Raw genomic sequence first — 20,222 nt, 5'->3', positions numbered from 1 at the left:
AAGAAGAATTTTGGTTTTTAATTATTTAAAGAGAGAGACATTTGCGTGAGTAATTGTTTTTTATAGAGTTAAAATAAATTTCCCAGAGTTTCAATGTGTTGTGTAATGGACTAGTCTTAGGCCTGCCAAGAGCTTACACAGCGGAGCCATGTAGATGTTAAAAAGTGAGGGAGATACTGATGAGCCCTGCGGGACCCCTGAGATGAGACAAACTCTTTCAGATTCGGCAGGTCCTATTTTTACCCTAAAGGATCTGTTTGAGAAATAAGATTTAAACCAGGCAAAAGTTACATCTTTAAAGCCAATTTCTTGAAGTCTTAAGATCATTGATTCATGATTAGTAGTATCGAAGGCTGCTGAGATATCGAGCATAATTAGAACATAGGAATTACCATAATCAAGACCTCTTAACATATCTGAAAGAGATGTAAGAAGAGTTTCTGTATTGTGGAGTTTTCGAAACCCAAATTGTGAAGGGTAAAGCAATTGATTATCATCCAAATACTCCATTAATTGTTTAACTACCTTTTCTAGAAGGTTTCCTAGGAAAGGGAGAGTGGAAATCGGCCGGACTTTTGCTAGATTGTCTGAATCTAATAGGGGCTTCTTTAAAATGGGTTTAACAACTGCACATTTTAATGTGTCTGGAAAAAGACCTTCTAAGGAGATATTGATAATAGCTGCTAATGGCCGAGCAATTATGTCGGGGACAGATTGGAGTGATTTTATTGGGACAGTGTCTTGTGGATGAACTGCCGGATTCATCTTTTTAAGGATATTAGCGATTTCAATGGATGATACCGTGTCGAAAGATGACCAGCTAATGGATTGGAAGGAAGTGATATGACTTGATTAGGAGAAGTAGCTAGATTATTTAGAATGCAAAGAATCTTATCAATGAAAAAGGTGGCAAATTCATTAGTTTTTTCTTTTAAATTTTCAGGAGACTGTAAGGAAAATTTGGACTTAGTGAGATCTGAAACATATGCAAATAAGATTCTAGGTGTTGAACCCTGCTATTGAATCTGTCCATGGTCCCTTCCAAAGTGGAAAAGACCCCTGTTACCCCATTCCCCCAGAGGTGGCTTAAAAGATTAAAAAAAAAACAAAACCAAAAAACACCTCACAAACTGCAAGTTTAAAATCTCTTGGTGATACCTTGCCTCTTACATAACCCCTTCTCATTGTGAAAAAATGAACTTTTTCAGGTTCCAACCCCCCCCCCCCCTTTCAGGCCACACATTAAAAGTATTCTTTGCTAGTCTAGTGGCCCATACCCCACTCCCTGGACCTCACTCCCATACCTTTAGAAGAAAGCTCTGGTATCTGGTGGGGCCTGAAATGTCCCCTAGGCCCCAGCTTGATTGACGCCAGCTTTCAAAATGGCATTGACCAGTCTTTACTCCTATCATGTAAGAGGGGAAAAGGCAGACTGGTACCATTTTGGAAAATGGTGTTGACTGGCGCAAGGCCTAGGAGATGCTTCAGGCCCCACTAAATACCAGGGATTTCTTCAAAATTGATGTGGGGGAGGTCCAGAGGTAGGCGACTAAACTACTAGGGACCACTTCTTTTGTTGGAAGGGGAGTCCAGGATACCTGTGGTGGGGGGGGGGGGGGGGGGGGAGGAGAGAACCTGAGGGGAGGGTTTGTTAGAACCTGAGTGGAGAATTTTTGGGAAAAGGGAGGCATATGAGTAGGGTTGTGGTATCACAGCATGATTTAAAAAATGCAGTATATAATTTGTTTTCTTTAAAGCTGCCTCTAGAGGCAGTGAAGGGGTGGGTATCTTCCAAGACCCCTTCCTAGGGAGGGAGGGGTGGCTTGCACGTTAGAGGGGTTGTTGGACCGATGTTGGCCTTTTAAAAAAATGACAGGCTGCCATTGTGCATTTTCACCCTTTCCCTATGATATTTTTAATTGCATGTTTTTCTCACGATAAAAAAATACATGGGAAAATAGCTATTTTACTGGGGAGGCGTCAAATATTGTAGGAATGCCTCCACCATGCACGATATATCTCTCCTCCTGTAGTAATATATAGCAGTGGCAGTGTGCCACCAAGGGGTGGAAGGTGTGTCACCAAAGATTTGGCATAGCAAGTCCAAGCTTTCTATAAGAGCCACGTGTGTTTGCTGCTTGAGGAGAGTGCAGAGTAAGAAGCTGATTCTTAAAATTCCTCATCACTGCTCCCTATTGCTGCTTTTTCCTCAATCTTTCAATGCCACCACCAATCAAAGCCATAAATGCTGTATCCAGCCCCGCCATCCTGCTGCACCTCCCCTCCCAACTACTTCTTGTAGTTTGTTTTTCTCTATATGCTTGTTTATAATTTATGGGCTTTTATTCTGTATTAGATAAGTCAGTCTGCATTCTGTATGTTGGACAGAGGTGAGAAATTCTGCTAACTAGCATGTAGATTCTGTGTAGGAATCTAGAGCAGTCTGGCTTTCTTTATTTTTTCAATAGTAAGTGTACTGTATTCTATATTTGTGGTCTTGCTTTTTCATAGGAAAGGTTGTTGCTGTTCAAGTCTCGGGTTTTAGTACTCTTATGATATGGTTGGCATGCAATAGAATTTCTAAATGTCTTTTTAGCAGGTTTTCATGTTATTTCATAAAGTGGCTTTTAAACTAGAAAAGGGGGAAAGCTGACAGTTACTCAGCAATGCATGGTTCGGAGGAATGTATCTTTAAAGAATACTAATGAAACAGGAGAGCTAGGATGATACAAAATTATTCAGAGTAGTTAAATCAAATGTGGGTTGTGATTCATTGCAGGAGGACCTTGCAAGGCTGGAAGATTAGGCATGCAAATGGCAGATGAAATTTAATGTGGAGAAGTGCAAGGTGTTGCATATAGGGAAAAATAACCCATGCTGTAGTTACACAATGTTAGGTTTCATATTAGGAGCTACCACCCAGGAAAAAGATCTAGGAATCATAGTGGATAATACATTGAAATCATCGGCTCAGTGTGCCACAGCAGTCAAAAAAGCAAACCATGCTAGGAATTTTTAGGAAGAAATGATGAATCAAACAGAAAATGTCATAATACCTCTATATCACACCATGGTTAGACCACACCTTGAGTACTGTGTAGAATTCTGGTCACCGCATCTCAAAAAAGATATAGTTGCCCTGGAGAGAAGGTACAGAGAAGGGTGACCAAAATCATAAAGGATATGGAACAGCTCCCCTATGAGGAAAGGCTAAAGAGATTAGGGCTGTTCAGCTTGGAGAAGAGACAACTGAGGGGGGATATGATAGAGATCTTTAAAATCATGAGAGGTCTAGAATGGGTAGATTTGAATTGATTATTTACTCTTTCGGATAATAGAAGGACTAGGAGGCACTCCATGAAGTTAGCAAGTAGCACATTTAAAACTAATCGGCGAAAGTTTTTTTGGCATTCAACCACACAATTAAGCTCTGGAATTTGTTGCCAGAGAATGTGGTTAGTGCAGTTAGTGTAGCTGAGTTTAAAAAAAGATTTGAATAAATTCTTGGAGGAGACGTTCATTAACTATTATTAATCAAGTTGACATAGGGATTAGCCACTGCTATTAATGCCATCAGTAGCATGGGATCTACTTAGTGTCTGGGTACTTGCTAGGTACATGTAGCTTGGATTGGCCACTATTGGAAACACGATGCTGGGCTTGATGGACTCCTTGGTCTGACCCAGCATGGCAATTTATGTTCTTATGTTGTCATAAAACCCTCCTGTCTCCCTTTGGAGTTGATTGTCTAAGTTCCTTTTAGTTTCTGTATAGGCTGCTGGGGTCCCTTGTGATATGGGTCAGGCTGCACATGCTATTTTGTGCATTCTAGAAGCCTTTACCTTCCTATACCAGGCTCCATCAGATAATGTCATTCCACGTCTGAGGACATACATCCTTCAGAGAACACCTGTTACAAGTAAGTAACTTTGCTTTATACCTTGGTATGTACCTGTAGTCTACCTCTTATCTGTATGTTTTACCTATATAAATGCATTTTTCGTTATACTTTAGGAAAAAGCAAAATATCAAATGTTTGTATCTAAATAAAACTAAAACCTTTTTTTTTAGTCCTGTTCCTTTCTTTACAGCAATGAGTTGAGCATGAAAGATGATTCCCGCTTAAATGTACTGGACGATGGCACACTAATGATTCAGAACACACAGGAAACTGACCAGGGTGTTTACCAGTGCATGGCCAAAAATGTAGCGGGTGAAGTGAAAACTCATGAAGTGACACTCAGATATTTTGGATCACCAGGTAAAGAGAGTACGTTTCAGGATGTAGTAGTAAGCACTTATGCAGTGAGGTAGCTAATTATAAGTTTTGTACTTCAGAAATAAACAGAGCCACCTGAATTTTTCTTCATTCGACTGTTGTGGTAAGTCTTACATTTATTAAACTGCCTAGAAAAATACCCAACTAGATTAAAACAATTGAAAGATGAAATGCGATATTCCTGCAGGCTGAAGTACTCTCCCTAATTGAAATGGTAACCTAAACATCTGTTTCCAGTCATGAACATTCCAGCAATGTGTTAGCCAAAATAGAATGATTTTTGAGCTACCATACACAAACCTGCAATAAATAAATGGTCTAGAGTCTGGAATAAAGATTTGGCAAGTGGAGGTAATATGTTCTGAGGAAGAAAGTAAAATTGTTGCTTTGGCCCTTACATTCAGAAAACAGATGCTAGAAAACTTGAATTTGTTTGTTTTTTTTTGTTTTTTTTTTTGAATAGCTAGACCCAGTTTTGTAATCCAGCCCCAAAACACAGAGGTTTTGGTTGGAGAAAGCGTAACACTGGAATGTAGTGCAACAGGTCAGCCGCAACCACGTATTACATGGACAAGAGGAGACCGGGCCCCTTTGCCAGATGATCCTCGCATCAACATAACTCCTTCAGGAGGACTTTATATAGAGAATGTAAACCAGGCAGATAGTGGCGAGTATACTTGCTTTGCCACTAACACTTTAGATACAATCCATTCAACTGCTTACATCATAGTGCAAGGTAAGTAATATTAATTAGAGAAGTATATTTTGAAGTTGTTGTTCCACTAAGCTAGATATTAATGCAAAGTAAAAAGTAATGGCAATCATCCATTAAAGTGAATGAGTAGTTGCAACCAGTACTAATATTTCTTAACTATCTAATAATTTTACCTTAACTGCATTAAAAAAACAGTGAACTTGATGATTATTCTATATGTAAATTATTGAAGCATAATGTACATTTCTAGTGAAATCTGTCCTAGGAAATTATATTTTTAGTCTGCAGATGTCCCCTTTGGTTGTCAGCAAAATAATTTCTTATGTTTCCTATGTGTTTAACAGCATAAATCTTCCCTTTCTTTCCCTGCAGCTGTACCACAGTTTACTATTACTCCTCAAGACAGAAATGCCATTGAGGGAAACACAGTTGATTTCCATTGTGAAGCACAGGGTTACCCTCAGCCAGTGATTGCATGGACTAAGGGAGGTGAGCAACAGTTTTGTTTTATTTTAATGAACTTGATTGAGACAGATAAATTTCTGACTCGCGCATAAATGTAGAAAATTGTTTTCTGAAGGGAAGTGAAACACCCATCATATGTACAGTTTATATCATTGTCGTCTGGTGCTGATTGCACACTTTATACAGTGTTCATAAAAAGTATTAATAAACACTTTTTTTTTTTTTTTTTAGCATTTTCAACAGTTTTCATGACCCTGCAGCCTGCCTCTCTTAGGTTTTCATTTTTTTTGCACAACTGTATGGATGTATTTTTCTTTAAAGCCTAATGTTTTTCAGATATTTTTCAGTACTTTTTTGGACTTTTCTACAGCTTCATTGTTCCTCAGAAATGTTTTGTTCCTGCTAGCTCCCCTAGTTACATTTATTTTCAGTATTTTTTTAATTTTCTTAATTTTTGTCTATCCTGTCAGTGGACCACCTTTAGGGCACGGCTTCTGACAAACCACCTAGTCCCATTTTTTTTTTTTTTTCACATCGTGTAATTCCAAGTGGAGGAGATTTGCTGTCTTCTATGGCAGCAAGGCCCTAGATCCTATTTTTCTGACCTACATAAAAATTATTTCAGTATCTTCTATATATATCTCAGAGACTTGTTTCAAAACTAACTCTAAGGTACATCTCAGTGCAGTTGGTGGATACCACTATTATACAGATGGAAGATCAATTTCTATACAACCCTTAGTTGTTACATTTATGTGGGGCCTGCCTTAGTTGAAGGTACCCTCAGAGTCCTGGGTACTGTTGGCTCCTATGAACTAAAGTACCTGACCTAGAAGGTTACTTTTTTGGGTTATGGTCTCTGTGTCTGTGAGCCATAGACCATAACGGGCTTTCAAAGGAACTGTCATCTTCTATCTGGAGCAGACTAAAGATCTTACAAGGTCTCTAAGATTTTTATTTCTTTTTGCCCTAAGAAGCCTGGTATTTCAGTATTGAAGAGGATTTCATTGAATTGGATATCAGATTGCTTTTCTTTCACTTATGCACAAGCAGGTTTAACCGCATAAGAATATGAGGATATGTCAAAGCCCATAATATCAGGGCAATGACTGCATCAGAGGCCCATTTTAGGTCAGTTTCTATAGAGATTTGCAAGGTTGAAAGTAGAGTTTACACCACACAATGTCCCATTACTGCCTAGACTCTGACTCTTAATGCAACAGCAGTTTTGGGCAATATAGTCTCCAGGATCTTTGTGAGGGTTAGAGCACAATTACAGGCTCTCTAGATCCCACTTTTGTGATTTAGGATTGCCTTCCAAAACAAAGAAGGAAAGGGGGAGTTCTAATTAATAAAAATAGGTTTACGAGATGTTGGTAGAGTGAGTTTGTTTGTTTTTTCCCCTTTAAAGAAGAGCCTTAGCTAGGGATTCTCACATGTATGATGGGTGAGCCTCTTCAGAAAAAAAGTGTTGCTTACCAAATAGCAGGTGTGCTCTGAAGACAGTGGCTCACTGATCACACATATACTCTTCCTTTCCTTCTGTGACTGAACTTGTGAGCTAAATGAGAAGGAACTGTCCTATGTACTTGAAATTGTCTACTAACACTTTTGAGGAAAATTCTAGAAAGCTTCTGATCCATGCCAAGTGACTTCACCCACATTTGTGACTAGTGATACTCTATCTTTGATGAGCGACTGTTAAAATAAGTATCTTCACCAGTTGGTATTCCTGTTGATGTCATGAAATTTATGAAGCGGAAGGGTATACCTTATTCAATGAATTGCGTGGCATGTGACTTTATTTTGGGATAACGAAATTTATGATGGCACAAAATACTTCACATCCTAAAGTAAAAATGAAAAATTGTGTATTTTGTAAACTAGCATAATGGAAAAAAAATGACTATTCCAAGTCTGTTAATCAAGTGAGGTATTCGGCTTACTTTGGATTCTGAAACCCTTCTGAGCTAGCAGTGATCCCCAGTGCATCAAGTTCTTCAAGATCTGCAATTGAGAACTCTGTCTAAATGGCATGGGTTTGAATATTGAGCCACTTATCCAGATTTTAGCAGGATATTATACAACTAAAATGTAGCAGGATAAAAAAGGCATTTTGGGGAGCAGTTAAGTTATCCAGCTAACTTGACCGATTTTCAGAGCTATTCAGTTAAGTTATCCATCCTTGTGTGGCCAAATAACTTTCTACTTAACTGGATAACTTCAGAAGATATCCTGTTAAGTAGCACTGTCATTAAAAAAAAAATAATAATACTAATAAATAAAAAGTAAAGGGGCCTGCTGCCCAATTATTCTCGTCACTCCCCAAATTTCATATCTGGCCCTATCGAGCTGTGAACTCGCCACCCCCTAAAACTCTGCTAAATTAATGAAAATTGTTGTGGTCTACAGGTCATCCATTCCATCCCCCCCCCCCCAACCCTGTTTTGAATAAGATCTTAATCTGTCTCCCCTCTCCTCCCACCCACCCATTGTCCCAATTGTCTGGGCTTCACCCCCATCCCACCCCCGATACAAAAAAAAAAAAATCTTGCCAGAAGCAAGGTCTAAACTCACCTATTCCTGGCAATCCAGCGCTGCTTCAGTCAAAAGCTATCCACGTTTCCAGCTCTAGAGTATGCTGCTATATAGGAGGAGGAGGGAGAGAGGGAGTCAGGCTGCAGACCTCTTTACTTTTTATTACTGTTTAATGATAGCTGCACTTAACCTGATCTATTTTAAAGATATTTGGTGGGATAGCAAGTTATCTGGTTACAGAAGGCCAAATAACTTTAGACCTAACTGGCCATATTCAAAAGCTGGCCGGTTAGGTTTAAACTGATCTGGCTAAAGGTAGCTGGATATCTTTAGCTGAACGTTTATCCTGCTAAATATCTGGGATATTATCCTGCTAAATATCTGGGATAAGTTATCCAGCTAACTTTAGCCGGATAACTTGTCCTCTCACTGGCTTACTGATTATGTTTTTCTGTGTATTTAATGGTTTATTGTGTGTAGAGATGAGTAATGAATAACTTGATATTGTCTTTTAGGGAGCCAGCTGTCTGTAGATAGACGACATCTAGTTTTATCAACAGGGACTTTGAGGATTTCCAGAGTTGCTCTGCATGACCAAGGCCAATATGAATGCCAAGCTGTCAACATTGTAGGGTCTCAAAGGATTTCTGTTCTTCTAACAGTACAGCCCAGAGGTATGTTGGCAATATTGGTGCCTATGTTGTTGCAAAATGATTTAAAACATTCATTTTGTGATTTTTATTTTGCCATAGTTTAGGTTTGTTTTGTTTTAATGCTATTTTGAGTCTTTCATCTTAGACAGCAAAACAATTCTGATTTATTTAAACAAGATATTTTACTAGTGAGCACTCGGATTGCAAACGCAGCCAGCTATTTTTTTGTCTTTTGTTGTGTGCTTTCAGTTTTTAAAACTTAAATAAGCTTTTTAAAATTCTTTTTGTTGTAGTCATAATTTTGGCAGAGACCTTTATTTGAATGAATGTAGTTGAAGGAAAGCAAAAAGTGTTAAATTTATGCTTTTAAAAAAGTGGTGCCTATTTTTGGTAGCATGAAATCCTGCTGATCAGTCCAAGTTCAACTGTTAACTTGGTCTTTTCTTTGAATATATATGATTAATTTCTGGGCCAACATGAATTAGTATGAATCTTTCACCTCATAAATTGCTGTACCATTTGATCATTTTAATTGCTAATTTTCAGTTCTCTGCTGTCCTAAGGATTATATAGCATTCAAATGGCTATCTCAGAGCAGTTACGTAGCCATGGGTTGGCCGGGTTTTGTGTTTTCGAGTGAATGGGAGTCTGGATGTGTGTGTGTGAATGGGAGCCTGCCGTGTGGGGGGGGAGGGGGGATGTTGGTATGACTGGGAGCCTGCCTGAGGGAGGGTGGTGTTGGTGTGCTGGGAACCTGCCATGGGGTGGAGGTGTGAATGGGAGCCTGCCGTGGAGTGGGGGATGTGAATAGGAGCCTGCCAGGAAGTGTTTGTATGTAAGAGGACATGTGGGAATGGAAAAGCTGTATGTATGTGCGTGGAAGTGGGAGCCTGCCTATGAGAGAAAGCATGAGATTGGGTGCCTGTGTGGGGGTGGTAGCATGTTTGTAAGAGCCTGTGTGTGTATGAGCCCACATGTTAGAGTTTGTGTGAGAATGTGAACCTCTGTGTGAGAGAGAATGTAAGAGTGAGAGCTTATGTGTGTGGGAGTGGGGAACCTGTGAGTGAGAGCCTGAATGTGACAATGAGAGCATATGAGAGTGGGAGCCTGTGTGAGAGAAAGCATGTGTTTGAGAGAATACATGTGAGAGAGAATCTGTGTGTGTGTGTGTGTGTGTGTGTGTGTGTGTGTGTGTGCATGAAGGAGGAAGGAAAGAAGACAAGAGGGGAAAGAATAAACAGAATACAAGAGATCCTGAAAAAGAGACAGACAAGGGGAACAAAGAGACTGGGACCAACTGATTATAAAAATAAGATCAGATAACAAAGGTAAAAAAAATATATTTTGCCTTTCAGCAACTGGAATATGCCATCTTTGGGGAATGTGCATTTCTTATATATTTGTATTTTGCTGTTTCTTCAATATTCCAGTGTTCGCTGAGGCTGGTTTCTCAGGCTTTCCATTTGTTTTGTCTGTATCTCCCTTATTCTGTATTAGGTAAGGCTCTGTCTGTGTTGTGCATGTGTGACAGAAGAGCAGTATTTTGGCTAGTGTGTAGTTTCTCAGTAGGGATTTTGTAGAAGTTCAGCTTGTTCTGTATGTCCACTACACAGTGTATTAGTGTTCTAGGGCTTGGTATAATATTTGCCTTTGCTGCCTTTTTGTAGATAAGGTTACTGCTGTTTGAGTCCTGTGAGTTACTGGTGTTATGGGATGGGATTGGGAAGGTTCTATGTGCTATTTGTTTGTTTGTGTTTTGTAGGGATTTGTTTTACCTCACAAAGTGTTTGGCATTGGAGGGAGTTTGTGTTGCTGTCACTGAAGTGGCACCAGCATTTGAATATATATTTTTTTGCATGTTCTAATTCTGTTCTGCACCTGTTGCAAATCTTAAGTTCTTATGATGATGATTATGATTATTAATGTTTTATTGTAGTTATGATATTCTCTGCATTTTTGGAAAGAGGATTCCTAAAAGAATACATTGATTTTTGTTGTATTATGTAATTGGATCTAATGTTTCTGTTAAACTTTTGTTACTTTTTACTTGGTGTATTTATAAGCTGCAGTAAATATAAAATAAATTAATATAGATTAATAAGGTTTTTAATGTTGGTAAATTCACTTTAAGGTATTATTGATAAGAGTACAAATAGTAGGGCCTTGACTTATATGTCAACTGCCCACCCATGTTAACATTGGGCCCCCCAAAAAAAATTGATTTCTAGCTATGCCACTGTCTCAGAGTAATTTACTAATGTACTACATCATGGGGAGCAATTTCTCTCCACTACTTGGAATAGAGGAACTTTTCTTAATAATTGATCTCTTTAGGATAATTTGCAAAAGAATCAATCATATTTTCAGTTGCCATATATATAATGTAATATTTCATATGTTGCCATTTCAGTTTGTTTACTGCCATTGTGTTTGTGCCAAAGACATTGCATCTGTCTGCCTTTATCCTTTAGTTCCTTTATGGATTATGTATAAAAGGAAGCAGAATTTTTTCCAGTTTACACTCAAAGGTTTAAATGGAGCAGTCTTGTCCAAAGCCTCTCTAAAGTCTTATGCCACAGTTTAACCAAGAGATATGCATTCAAAGATTTAGGAGCTGAACTCAAATCCAAAATCTAACAAAATTGCTTAGGATCCACATTTTTTGTGTTCCACAAGTTTTCCAGTAGTAATCTGATTACTAGGAATGCATTGAAAATTTAAGCAAGTGATGATCTGATCATACGACCGGAATTTCACCAAGAAAACAAATCCATGGACCTTCTTTTGACTGCTCTTGATTAAAAATTAAGCCTAACTTATTAGCTGCAAGATATGTAGGCACAGGTAGTATCTGTTTCAAACCTAATAGTTCTAAATCCTCAAGAAATGGGCATGCCACATTCTCCGAGGGCATGCAGGATGGCAGTCCTCACACATGGGTGACATCATCTGATCGAGGCCAGCACAGAAAACTTTTGTCAAATTTTCTAGAATTTTAACTGAGCCTCACTAAGCATGCCCATGCATGCAATATACTATGCGTCCATGCAGGGTCCCTTAAATCTAATAATTTAGCTAATGAAAACACTTAAAGTAGAGACCCAGCTCCATGAGGAGGTGGGCAGATCTAGTGAGGACTGACATCCTGCTGTCCTCTGAGAACACCTGTTACAGGTAAGGAACTCTACTTTCTCTGAGGATAATAGGATGAGTGAATCCCTAGCTATAGGTGTCCCCCCCCCCCCAAAATAAAGGGGGACCATAAAAATAATGCCAATGGGCACAACCACAATAATAATTTTGTTGGCAACAGGCCATTTTTATTCTTTTAGCAGAAAATACTGATGGATTCCTGGGAGAAATAAAATAAAAACTGAAAACAAAGTCCCTAATAAATGCAGAAACTAGAATTATTGGCAGCGAGAAATACCATGGTCATCTTTCCTCGATTCTCAAGAATCTTCATTGACTTGCTGTTGTGGCCTGTGGGAAATACAAGTCTTGACATTCAGTCATAGGCTTTTGTTGGGATAAAGACATTCCTATTTATGAGAAGCTGTTGGGACTCTACCCATTTATTGAGCTTCTCTCAAATAATTAGCTCTCCCCTCCGCCCATGCTATTCATTTGCAAAAGACAAGCCTGCCTTTCTGTCAGCTCGATCCAGTATCGTCCGCTCGAGGATTGCCCGTCTGTAACGTGCTCGTAGCGCACAATTCGGGCACGCAAGGCAGTTCGGCGATACAGTCTCCAGTTTCACGCGTCCGTATCGCTTCTGAAAACAGACGCATAACCCTTTCCGCACCCGGCATGTAAATGAACGAAAAAGCTGTATAATGAAGGAATTATCTATTCCCCTGCGATACTGTAACGGGCGCTGATATTATCTCCTCCCTAACCCGCTGTTCTGCCGCGGCCTTAAACCTGCTACTTTACCCGCCTCCCCCTAGTAGGAGTTAGTGTAGTGTAGTGTAGGGTAAAAACATTGCTTACCCGCCCTGGTCCCGTCCGGTCTCCTGCAGCCCCGTCCGGACCGGACGGGGCTGCAGGAGACCGGACGGGACCAGGGCAAAAAAAAACAAACGAAAAAGTAGCAAGGCTCGGGCCTGCTAAAAAAAGTTTAAAAAGTGTAAAAAACAAAAATACCTGTGTGTTATATAAAAAAATAAAACAATTTTAAATACCTGTCGGAGGGGCCGTGGGTCCAGGCGGCCGGTGGGCGGCGGGCAGCCATCAGCGGCATCCGGTAGTCCCTTCTCCCTTCCTCCCTCCCTCCCTGGATGAGCGCCAAAATCGCACGGGCGGGTCGGCAGCGGGGGGGGGGGGGCGGCAGCAGGATCCGGGAGCGGCGGGTAGGCAGCAGCGGGTCCGGGGGGGCAGTGGCAGGATCCGGGAGCGGCGGGTAGGCAGCAGCGGGGTCCGGGGGTGGCAGCGAGATCCGGGAGCCAGCAGCGGCAGCATGATCGATCGCGCAGGCAGGTAGGTGGCAAAGTAAAGATGGCCGCCTGCACGGGAAAATCGTGCAATTGGCCGCTGAAGACGTGACGTCACGACGTTTTGGCGTCACGGGGTGTGACGTCACGTCTTCAGCGGCCAATTGCACGATTTTCCCGTGCAGGCGGCCATCTTTACTTTGCCACCTACCTGCCTGCGCGATCGATCATGCTGCCGCTGCTGGCTCCCCGGATCTCGCTGCCACCCCCGGACCCCGCTGCTGCCTACCCTACCCAATTGCACGCCTGTATCGCTGAACGCTGAACAGGCGCGCATTCATTCATTCACTGCCGGTGGGGGCTGCCGGAGAGGCAACCCCCACCGGCAGTGAATGAATTCATTCATCCAGGCGGAGGAGCCGGCTGCTTTCGCCACCGGCTCCTCCGCCTGGATGAATGAATGCGCGCCTGTGCGACCCCTGCGTTTCGGCGCCGAAACGCAGGGGTCGCACAGGCGCGCATTCATTCATCCAGGCGGAGGAGCCGGTGGCGAAAGCAGCCGGCTCCTCCGCCTGGATGAATGAATTCATTCACTGCCGGTGGGGGTTGCCTCTCCGGCAGCCCCCACCGGCAGTGAATGAATGAATGCGCGCCTGTGCGGACCCGGCCTAGATTTAACACGCGACCACCCGCCGCCCGCCGGCCGTCTCGAACTAACGCGTGTCCCCCCGCCGCCGCTGCCGCCGCGCCCACCCGCCCGCGGCCTAGATTTAACACGCGACCACCGGCCCCCCGGATCCCGCCGGCCGCCTGGACCCACGCGGCCCTCCGACAGGTATTTACAAATTTTGATTTTTACACTTCCTGGTACCTGTCATTTCAAATGTCATTTGAAATGACAGGTACCAGCGCACCCAGGTTACTGTATAGGCGCTGTATTAAGCGCCTATACAGTAAAATGGGTTACGCGGCCATAACCCTTCCCTACCGCTTTAAAGCCGCGGCATGCATTTGCATGCGATTAGAGGAGAGTATCGGGGAGTTAGTTAAGAGAACTGTGCGTGCGGGGAGGAAGGGTGCGCCTGACACTACCGCACTGTTTTTACCGCGGCCTTACTGGATCGAGCCGTGTGGGAGCTCCCTAGTCTTTGAAACAGTCTGCTCCATGAGAATAGACTATTGAAGGATTATTCAATCTTTTAGAAATATGTAAAAGCTTGGGGGGTTTTTTTTAGGTCTTTTAGTTAATCTATCTTTATTATTTTGTTGCCCTTACATCTTATGTGGATTTGTATTTATTTGTTATGGGATTTTGTGTGTTTGTTTATTTTGTGTGAGTTTATTTTCTGTAATTTTCAAATGAATTGCTTATATTTGATATGATTGTTCTAATTTATAATTAATTTTGTTTTCTGTTTTTTTTGTAAATCACTGTAGGATTCTGGCTAACAGTATTTGCTAAATTTGAATGAATAAATAAGGTTTAACAGCAATTTCATAAAGAAAAGTTTTTAGACTTGACTGTGGCTAGAGACTTGACTTTGGCTAGAGAGGTCATAATACACTGACTCAAGAAAGCTGTTTGAAGCATGCTGCACAACAAGGTAGAATGCAAATAATCTGGAGTTGGAAATGAAGGAGAAGGGCACAGATAAGAGCAACTTTCCCACTTGAGCATAAGTCACATGAAATTGGTAAGAAGAGATAATAGAAGAGAGGTAATAAGATCTGCAGAATGAATGCACTTGTTACCGAGTAAGAGGAGCCTGCAGATGGATAGTCAGTGGAGGGACTTGAGAAGAAATGTTGCATAGCCATAATGGTACTTAAGGAAAGTAAGTCACACAGCTGAATTGTGGATATACTATAATGAAGACAGATGGGTTAGTGGGAGATCTGTTAAGAGCAGTTTTCAGTATCCTATGAAGGAAGTAATAATGAATAAAAGATAGTGTATTCAGAAACAAAGTGACAAATTTTGGTGATACAGAGAAGCAAACATATTTTAGGAGTACCTGAATATAATAAGAACATAAGACTTGCAATACTGGGTAAGACCAAAGGGCCATCAAGCCCAGTATCCTGTTTCCAACAGTGACCAATCCAGGTCACAAGTGCATAGCAGGATTCCAAGGGGTAGGCAGATTCTAAGCTGCTTATCCCTAGAATAAGCAGTGGATTTCTGCAACTCTACCCTAATAATGTTTAATGGACTTTTCCTCCAGGAACTTGTCCAAGCCTTTTTTAAACACAGCTACGCTAATATCTTTCACCACATCCCCTGGCAATGAATTCCAGAGCATTTAAGTGTCTGAAAGGAGCAATATAAATAAAATATTGGATATGTGCAGGTGAATACAAAGAAGAGTTGGAGATGATCCCAAAGTTGTGAGCTGAGGAGGTAGAAGTTTAACAGTTTTATCACGGATATTTAAAAAAGGAGGCGGGAATAATGGGTTTGGGAAGAAAGAAAATAATTTCTTTCTTGGCCTTGTTAAGTTTAATATGGAGGGGCAGAGCTTAGGCATGAGCTGAGGCTGAGCTGCTCCTGTTTCCTTATCTTTTTTCCTGAATATGCCTTCAAGGCTGCCTTTTATCACATCCTTCATGTCTCCCAGGCCTACAGGGAGCAGCTTCCCGCTGTGAGCACTGGCGAAGGGGATGAGAATACTTTCTGCCCCCAAGATCATTTTGAGCCGCTGAGGGAGAGATGTACTGTGCTATTTCAACTTTGACGCCTGTGGATGAGGTCACGACTGTGAGGTAGGGTGTCAATTTAGAGTCTGCGTGGAATCAACATTTTTCAATGTCGTTGGAGAATTCCTGTGTTTAGCCTCATGTTGGCCCAATTTCTGGTAGAGAATGCGAGGTGCAGGAAGATGCAGATGTGTCTTCTTGGGGAGCTTCACTGGGACGTTCAGAACAGCCTGGCGGTGAGTTCTTTCCAGTACTCATGAAGCTGGCAGTGATGACTTTGCAATAGCTTTGGAAGATGATGGCTGGACTTGCTAGGTCCTTGAATGCCTGTGTTAGTAAAATTGATGCAGTATCTGCTCATCTTGATCTTATTGTCTCAGAGCATGCAAATTTGTTGCCAGAGCATACTGATAAGATTAGCAATTTGGAAACAGAGATTAAAGGTTTTCATATGGTTAATGCAGCAGTGATTTGAGACCATTACATGCTCTTGAGAATTATTCCAGACATAAAAATGTGCAATTGCTCAATTTTCCTAAAGTTATGGGTAAACTTCCTATATTAGCTTTGAAGAAATAATTGCTGGATATATTGCATACTTCCTCCAGCAATGTTCCTTCCATTAGCAAGGTGTACTTCTTACCAAACTCGCGTCAAAGTGCGCAGAATCAAGACATTCTATCTTCCTCTTATTCTGAATTTAACTTTTCTTGGAATCTTCTGGCCCTGAAATAATTCAGCATGCTATGCTTTGTGTCTTTTGCATCTGAACAAGATACCAGCACTGTTATTGAACTGTATTATAAGAATATGACTTGCTTTTTGGGGGCAAGTTATAAGGATCTATCCAAACTTATTCAGAACAACTTGAGAGAAAGAAAGGTTTTTTTGGGGGTTTTTTTTTTTAGCTTTTTGGCAGGGAATGTTTGATTTAGGTGGTTCTTTTTTGTTAAGATACTCTTCCAAGTGTGTTGTTGAATGTAATAAAGTTGTTTACATATATTTTGCTCCTGAGTAATTTAAATCTTTTTTGGATTCCCTAGCACACATTTAGAATCCTTATGTGATCTATATATTTGAGCAGACTTGTCATGCTGTAGCTGTTTCTTTGTATGTTCTGTTTTGTTTTGGGGATTTTTTTCTCTCTTCACACCCCCCCCCCCCCCCCCAAGCTTTTAATCTCGATGGTTACTGTGGAACTGGTTTCTATTAATTACTAATTTTCCTCTTCGTGTTATCCCAGTTTGTTGCTTCATGCAAAGTATTTTGCTTTGTATTGTAAAAAATGTATAAATAAATAGTATAAAAAAAGTTTAAGATGGTGGACTATCTAGGCAGAGATGTTGGACAAGCAGGCTGAAATTTGGGAGTGGATTCTGGGTGGAAGATCTGGTGCAAAGAAGTAGATCTGGAAATCATTGGGATAAAAAGGCTACTGAAAGCCATCAGAGGAAATCGGCACAGAGGGAATGAGTATAGAGAGAAAAGAGTACATACACCAACTGAGCATAGGAAATTGGTGGAGGAGGATCCATCAGATGACGCACGAAAAGTGTGGTGGGAGCAGTAAAGGAGAACTCAAACAGAATGGTGTCCTGAAATCCAGGTGAAGACATTGTCAAGGAATAAATTGCAATTAACAGTTTTGAAGGCAGCTGATAGATCAAGGATGGGAAGCAGATAAAGGTCTTTGGTCTTGACCATGAAGAGATCACAGGAGACTTTGGCAAAGGCTGTCTCTATGAAAAGCAGTTTGTGGAAACCAGATTGCAGTGACTTGAGAATGCAGGAAAATCAAGATAACAAACGTAAATGGCACATTCAAGTAGTTTGGATGTGGAAAAGGGGAGGGAGTAGAGAGGCAATTAACAAGATATTTAGAGTCTAGTGGAGATGTTGTGAGGAATGGTGGGATCACAGCATGTTTGAAACTGGCAGGATTAGTTGCAATGGAAAGTAATAGAACGTCCGAGCTAATATGACATCACATGAATGTTTTCTTTTTGGCAGGTATTTTATGAACTTTCCCATCTTCCATTCTTTATTATTTTTCCTAAGTAATCTATATCTTATTTTTCTCTTCCTCCTTTTCTTTTGTCTAGTAAGTTTGCAAAGGACACTGACAAAAAACATTTTACTCTGATTTCAACAACTTGGAACTGGGTAACTCATTATTTTGCCATTATTTGGCATGTGAAAAATTGGAATGGATTCTCCAGAAATGTCTTTACCCAGGCTATTCCATCTATTGCCTAGTAACATAGATGACAACAGAATAAGACCAACCAGTCTGCCCAATATTCCTGTCCACTTGGCTAAAGATATATCAGCTGCCAGCTGTAGAGCGTCATTGCCTGTAGGATTCTACTCCTTATCCAAAACAGTCATTTTCCTTCATTGAACTCCACCCTCCTGGGTTGCTGAGCATGCAGGATCCCCTTTATAGTTCACAGCCAGCACCCTGTCCTCTAGCATGTCCAACCATACAATCTCACAATAATCCAAGCAGTCACTAATACCAGTGTGGCTGTCAGACTTCTTATTTCCTCATGGCTTTTCCCAGTAGTGCCCTGCCAACACCAACCAGGCCATGCTAAACTGACCCAGTGTACATGCTCTGGTGTAGCCTACCAGAGAGACTTAGCTACATAAGTGCCTCCATTGCCACTAGGACTTCAAGTTTGTATTGTATTTTCAACCTGCTAGACAGACCTGACTACATTTGCACCCATGGTTCTGCTAGAACTTTCTAGTTTATTGCTGTACTTGCAGCATGACATACAGAACCACCTACTAGTTTATTTATTTTATTTATTTATTTAGCATTTTTTATATACCGAGGTAGAGCAGAGTAGCCTTCACTCCGGTTTACAATTATAACAACCTGATACATAAAACTATTGAAGACATTGAAAAAAAAAAAAAAAAAACCAACAGCATTTAACAATCTGAGAACAGTCATGTAAAACATATGGACAAGGCAAGTTCATTCTGTCATCACTGTTGATATTCATAGTAACATAGTAATGATGGCAGAAAAAGACCAAATGGTCTATACAGTCTGCCCAGCAAGTTTCTTATAGTAGTAACTGCCGCTTTGTGCATATTACCCCATGTTTCTGTTAAGGGTAGAACTTCTGTTCCATGCAGGTTACCCTCAAGCTTTATATTAAGGGTAGTAGTACTACTAACAACATTGTTACAAGGTGAGCAGCCTTGATAATTTATACAATGCTGCTTGAACGTGCTTTGGTTTTGGACTTGGCCATAGAAGCAGTCCTGCACTTTCCCTAATATCTGCCCATCAGTACCCCGGACCATAAAAGTCAAGGCTTGGTGTTAGCTGTCATCTGAATCCAATTCCACTTTTACCCCCACCATTGAAGCAGAGAACAATGTTGCAATTCCTTCAAAATCATGAAAGTTACTTGGTAAGGGTAGTAACTGCCACTCTATGCAGGTAACAGCCATGCACCCTTTTCTTCATTTATATGCTCTAGCCTTTAGAAACCCCCATTGTTTATCCCATGCCTTTTTTAATTTGTTTGTCCCAACCATTTCCATAAAAGCATTCCAGGCATCCACCACTCTTTTCCATGATGAAATATTTCCTGATGTTGTTCTTAGTCTCCCCCCTCCCCCTGGAGTTTCATTTTGTGATCCCTAGTTCTACTATCTGCTTTCCAACAGAAAAAGTTTGAAGTTCATGCATCATTAAAGCCCTTCAGGTATCTGAAGGTCTATATCATATCTCTTCTGCACCTCCTCATTTCTAGGGCATACATATTCAGATCCTTCAACCTCACCTTATAGGTCTTCTCATACAGACCCCACACTATTTTGGTCTCTCTTCTCTAGATTGCCTTCATCCTGACATTGTCCCTTTTGAGATATGGACTCCAGAATTGAACACAGTACTCCAAGTGAGGCCTCACCAAGGAGCTATACAAGGACATTATCACCTACTTTTTCTTACTGGTTACTCCTCTCTCTATGCAGCCCAGTATTCTTCTGGCTTTAGCTATCACCTTGTCTCATTGCTTCACCATCTTCAGATCCCCAGACACTATTACCCCAAGATCCCTCTCATAGTCTGTGCACATCAATTTTTAACCCCCATTACTGCACCTCAGATGCATGACACTGTACTTCTTGGCATTGATTCCTAGCCATTAAGTCTTTGACCACTCTTCAAGCTTTCTTAAATCGCTTTTCATTCTCTATTCATTCAAGCATGTCCACTCTACAGATCTTAATATCATTCACAAATAGACAAACTTTACCTTTTATCCCTTCCATAATGTCACTCTCAAAGATATTGAACAGAACTGGTCCCAAAACCAATCCCTGTGGCACAACACTTAACACCGTGCTTTCTTCACAGTAGGTTCCATTTACCATTACACACTGTCTACTGTCAATCAGCTAATTTGTAGTCCAAT

General features: G+C 40.9%; 1 protein-coding gene across 3 annotated transcripts in view; it reads left to right on the top strand.

Annotated features, from left to right (window-relative positions):
• PXDN (peroxidasin) overlaps window positions 1–20,222 on the top strand; it is a 275,495-nt gene that overhangs the window by 150,869 nt on the left and 104,404 nt on the right. For 2 of the 3 annotated variants that reach the window (XM_029595787.1, XM_029595789.1), the window contains exons 9-12: window positions 4,092–4,270; window positions 4,743–5,015; window positions 5,367–5,483; window positions 8,513–8,671. In XM_029595787.1, the coding sequence (XP_029451647.1) occupies window positions 4,092–4,270; window positions 4,743–5,015; window positions 5,367–5,483; window positions 8,513–8,671 (728 nt within the window). The remainder of the gene's footprint in view (window positions 1–4,091; window positions 4,271–4,742; window positions 5,016–5,366; window positions 5,484–8,512; window positions 8,672–20,222) is intronic. The other variant, XM_029595788.1, reaches the window with a different exon arrangement.

Source organism: Rhinatrema bivittatum, chromosome 3 (assembly GCF_901001135.1).
Source record: "Rhinatrema bivittatum chromosome 3, aRhiBiv1.1, whole genome shotgun sequence".
In the NCBI taxonomy this organism is placed as follows: domain Eukaryota; kingdom Metazoa; phylum Chordata; class Amphibia; order Gymnophiona; family Rhinatrematidae; genus Rhinatrema; species Rhinatrema bivittatum.
Note: the sequence above shows the minus strand (reverse complement) of the source record. Positions and strands in the feature narration are given on the sequence as shown.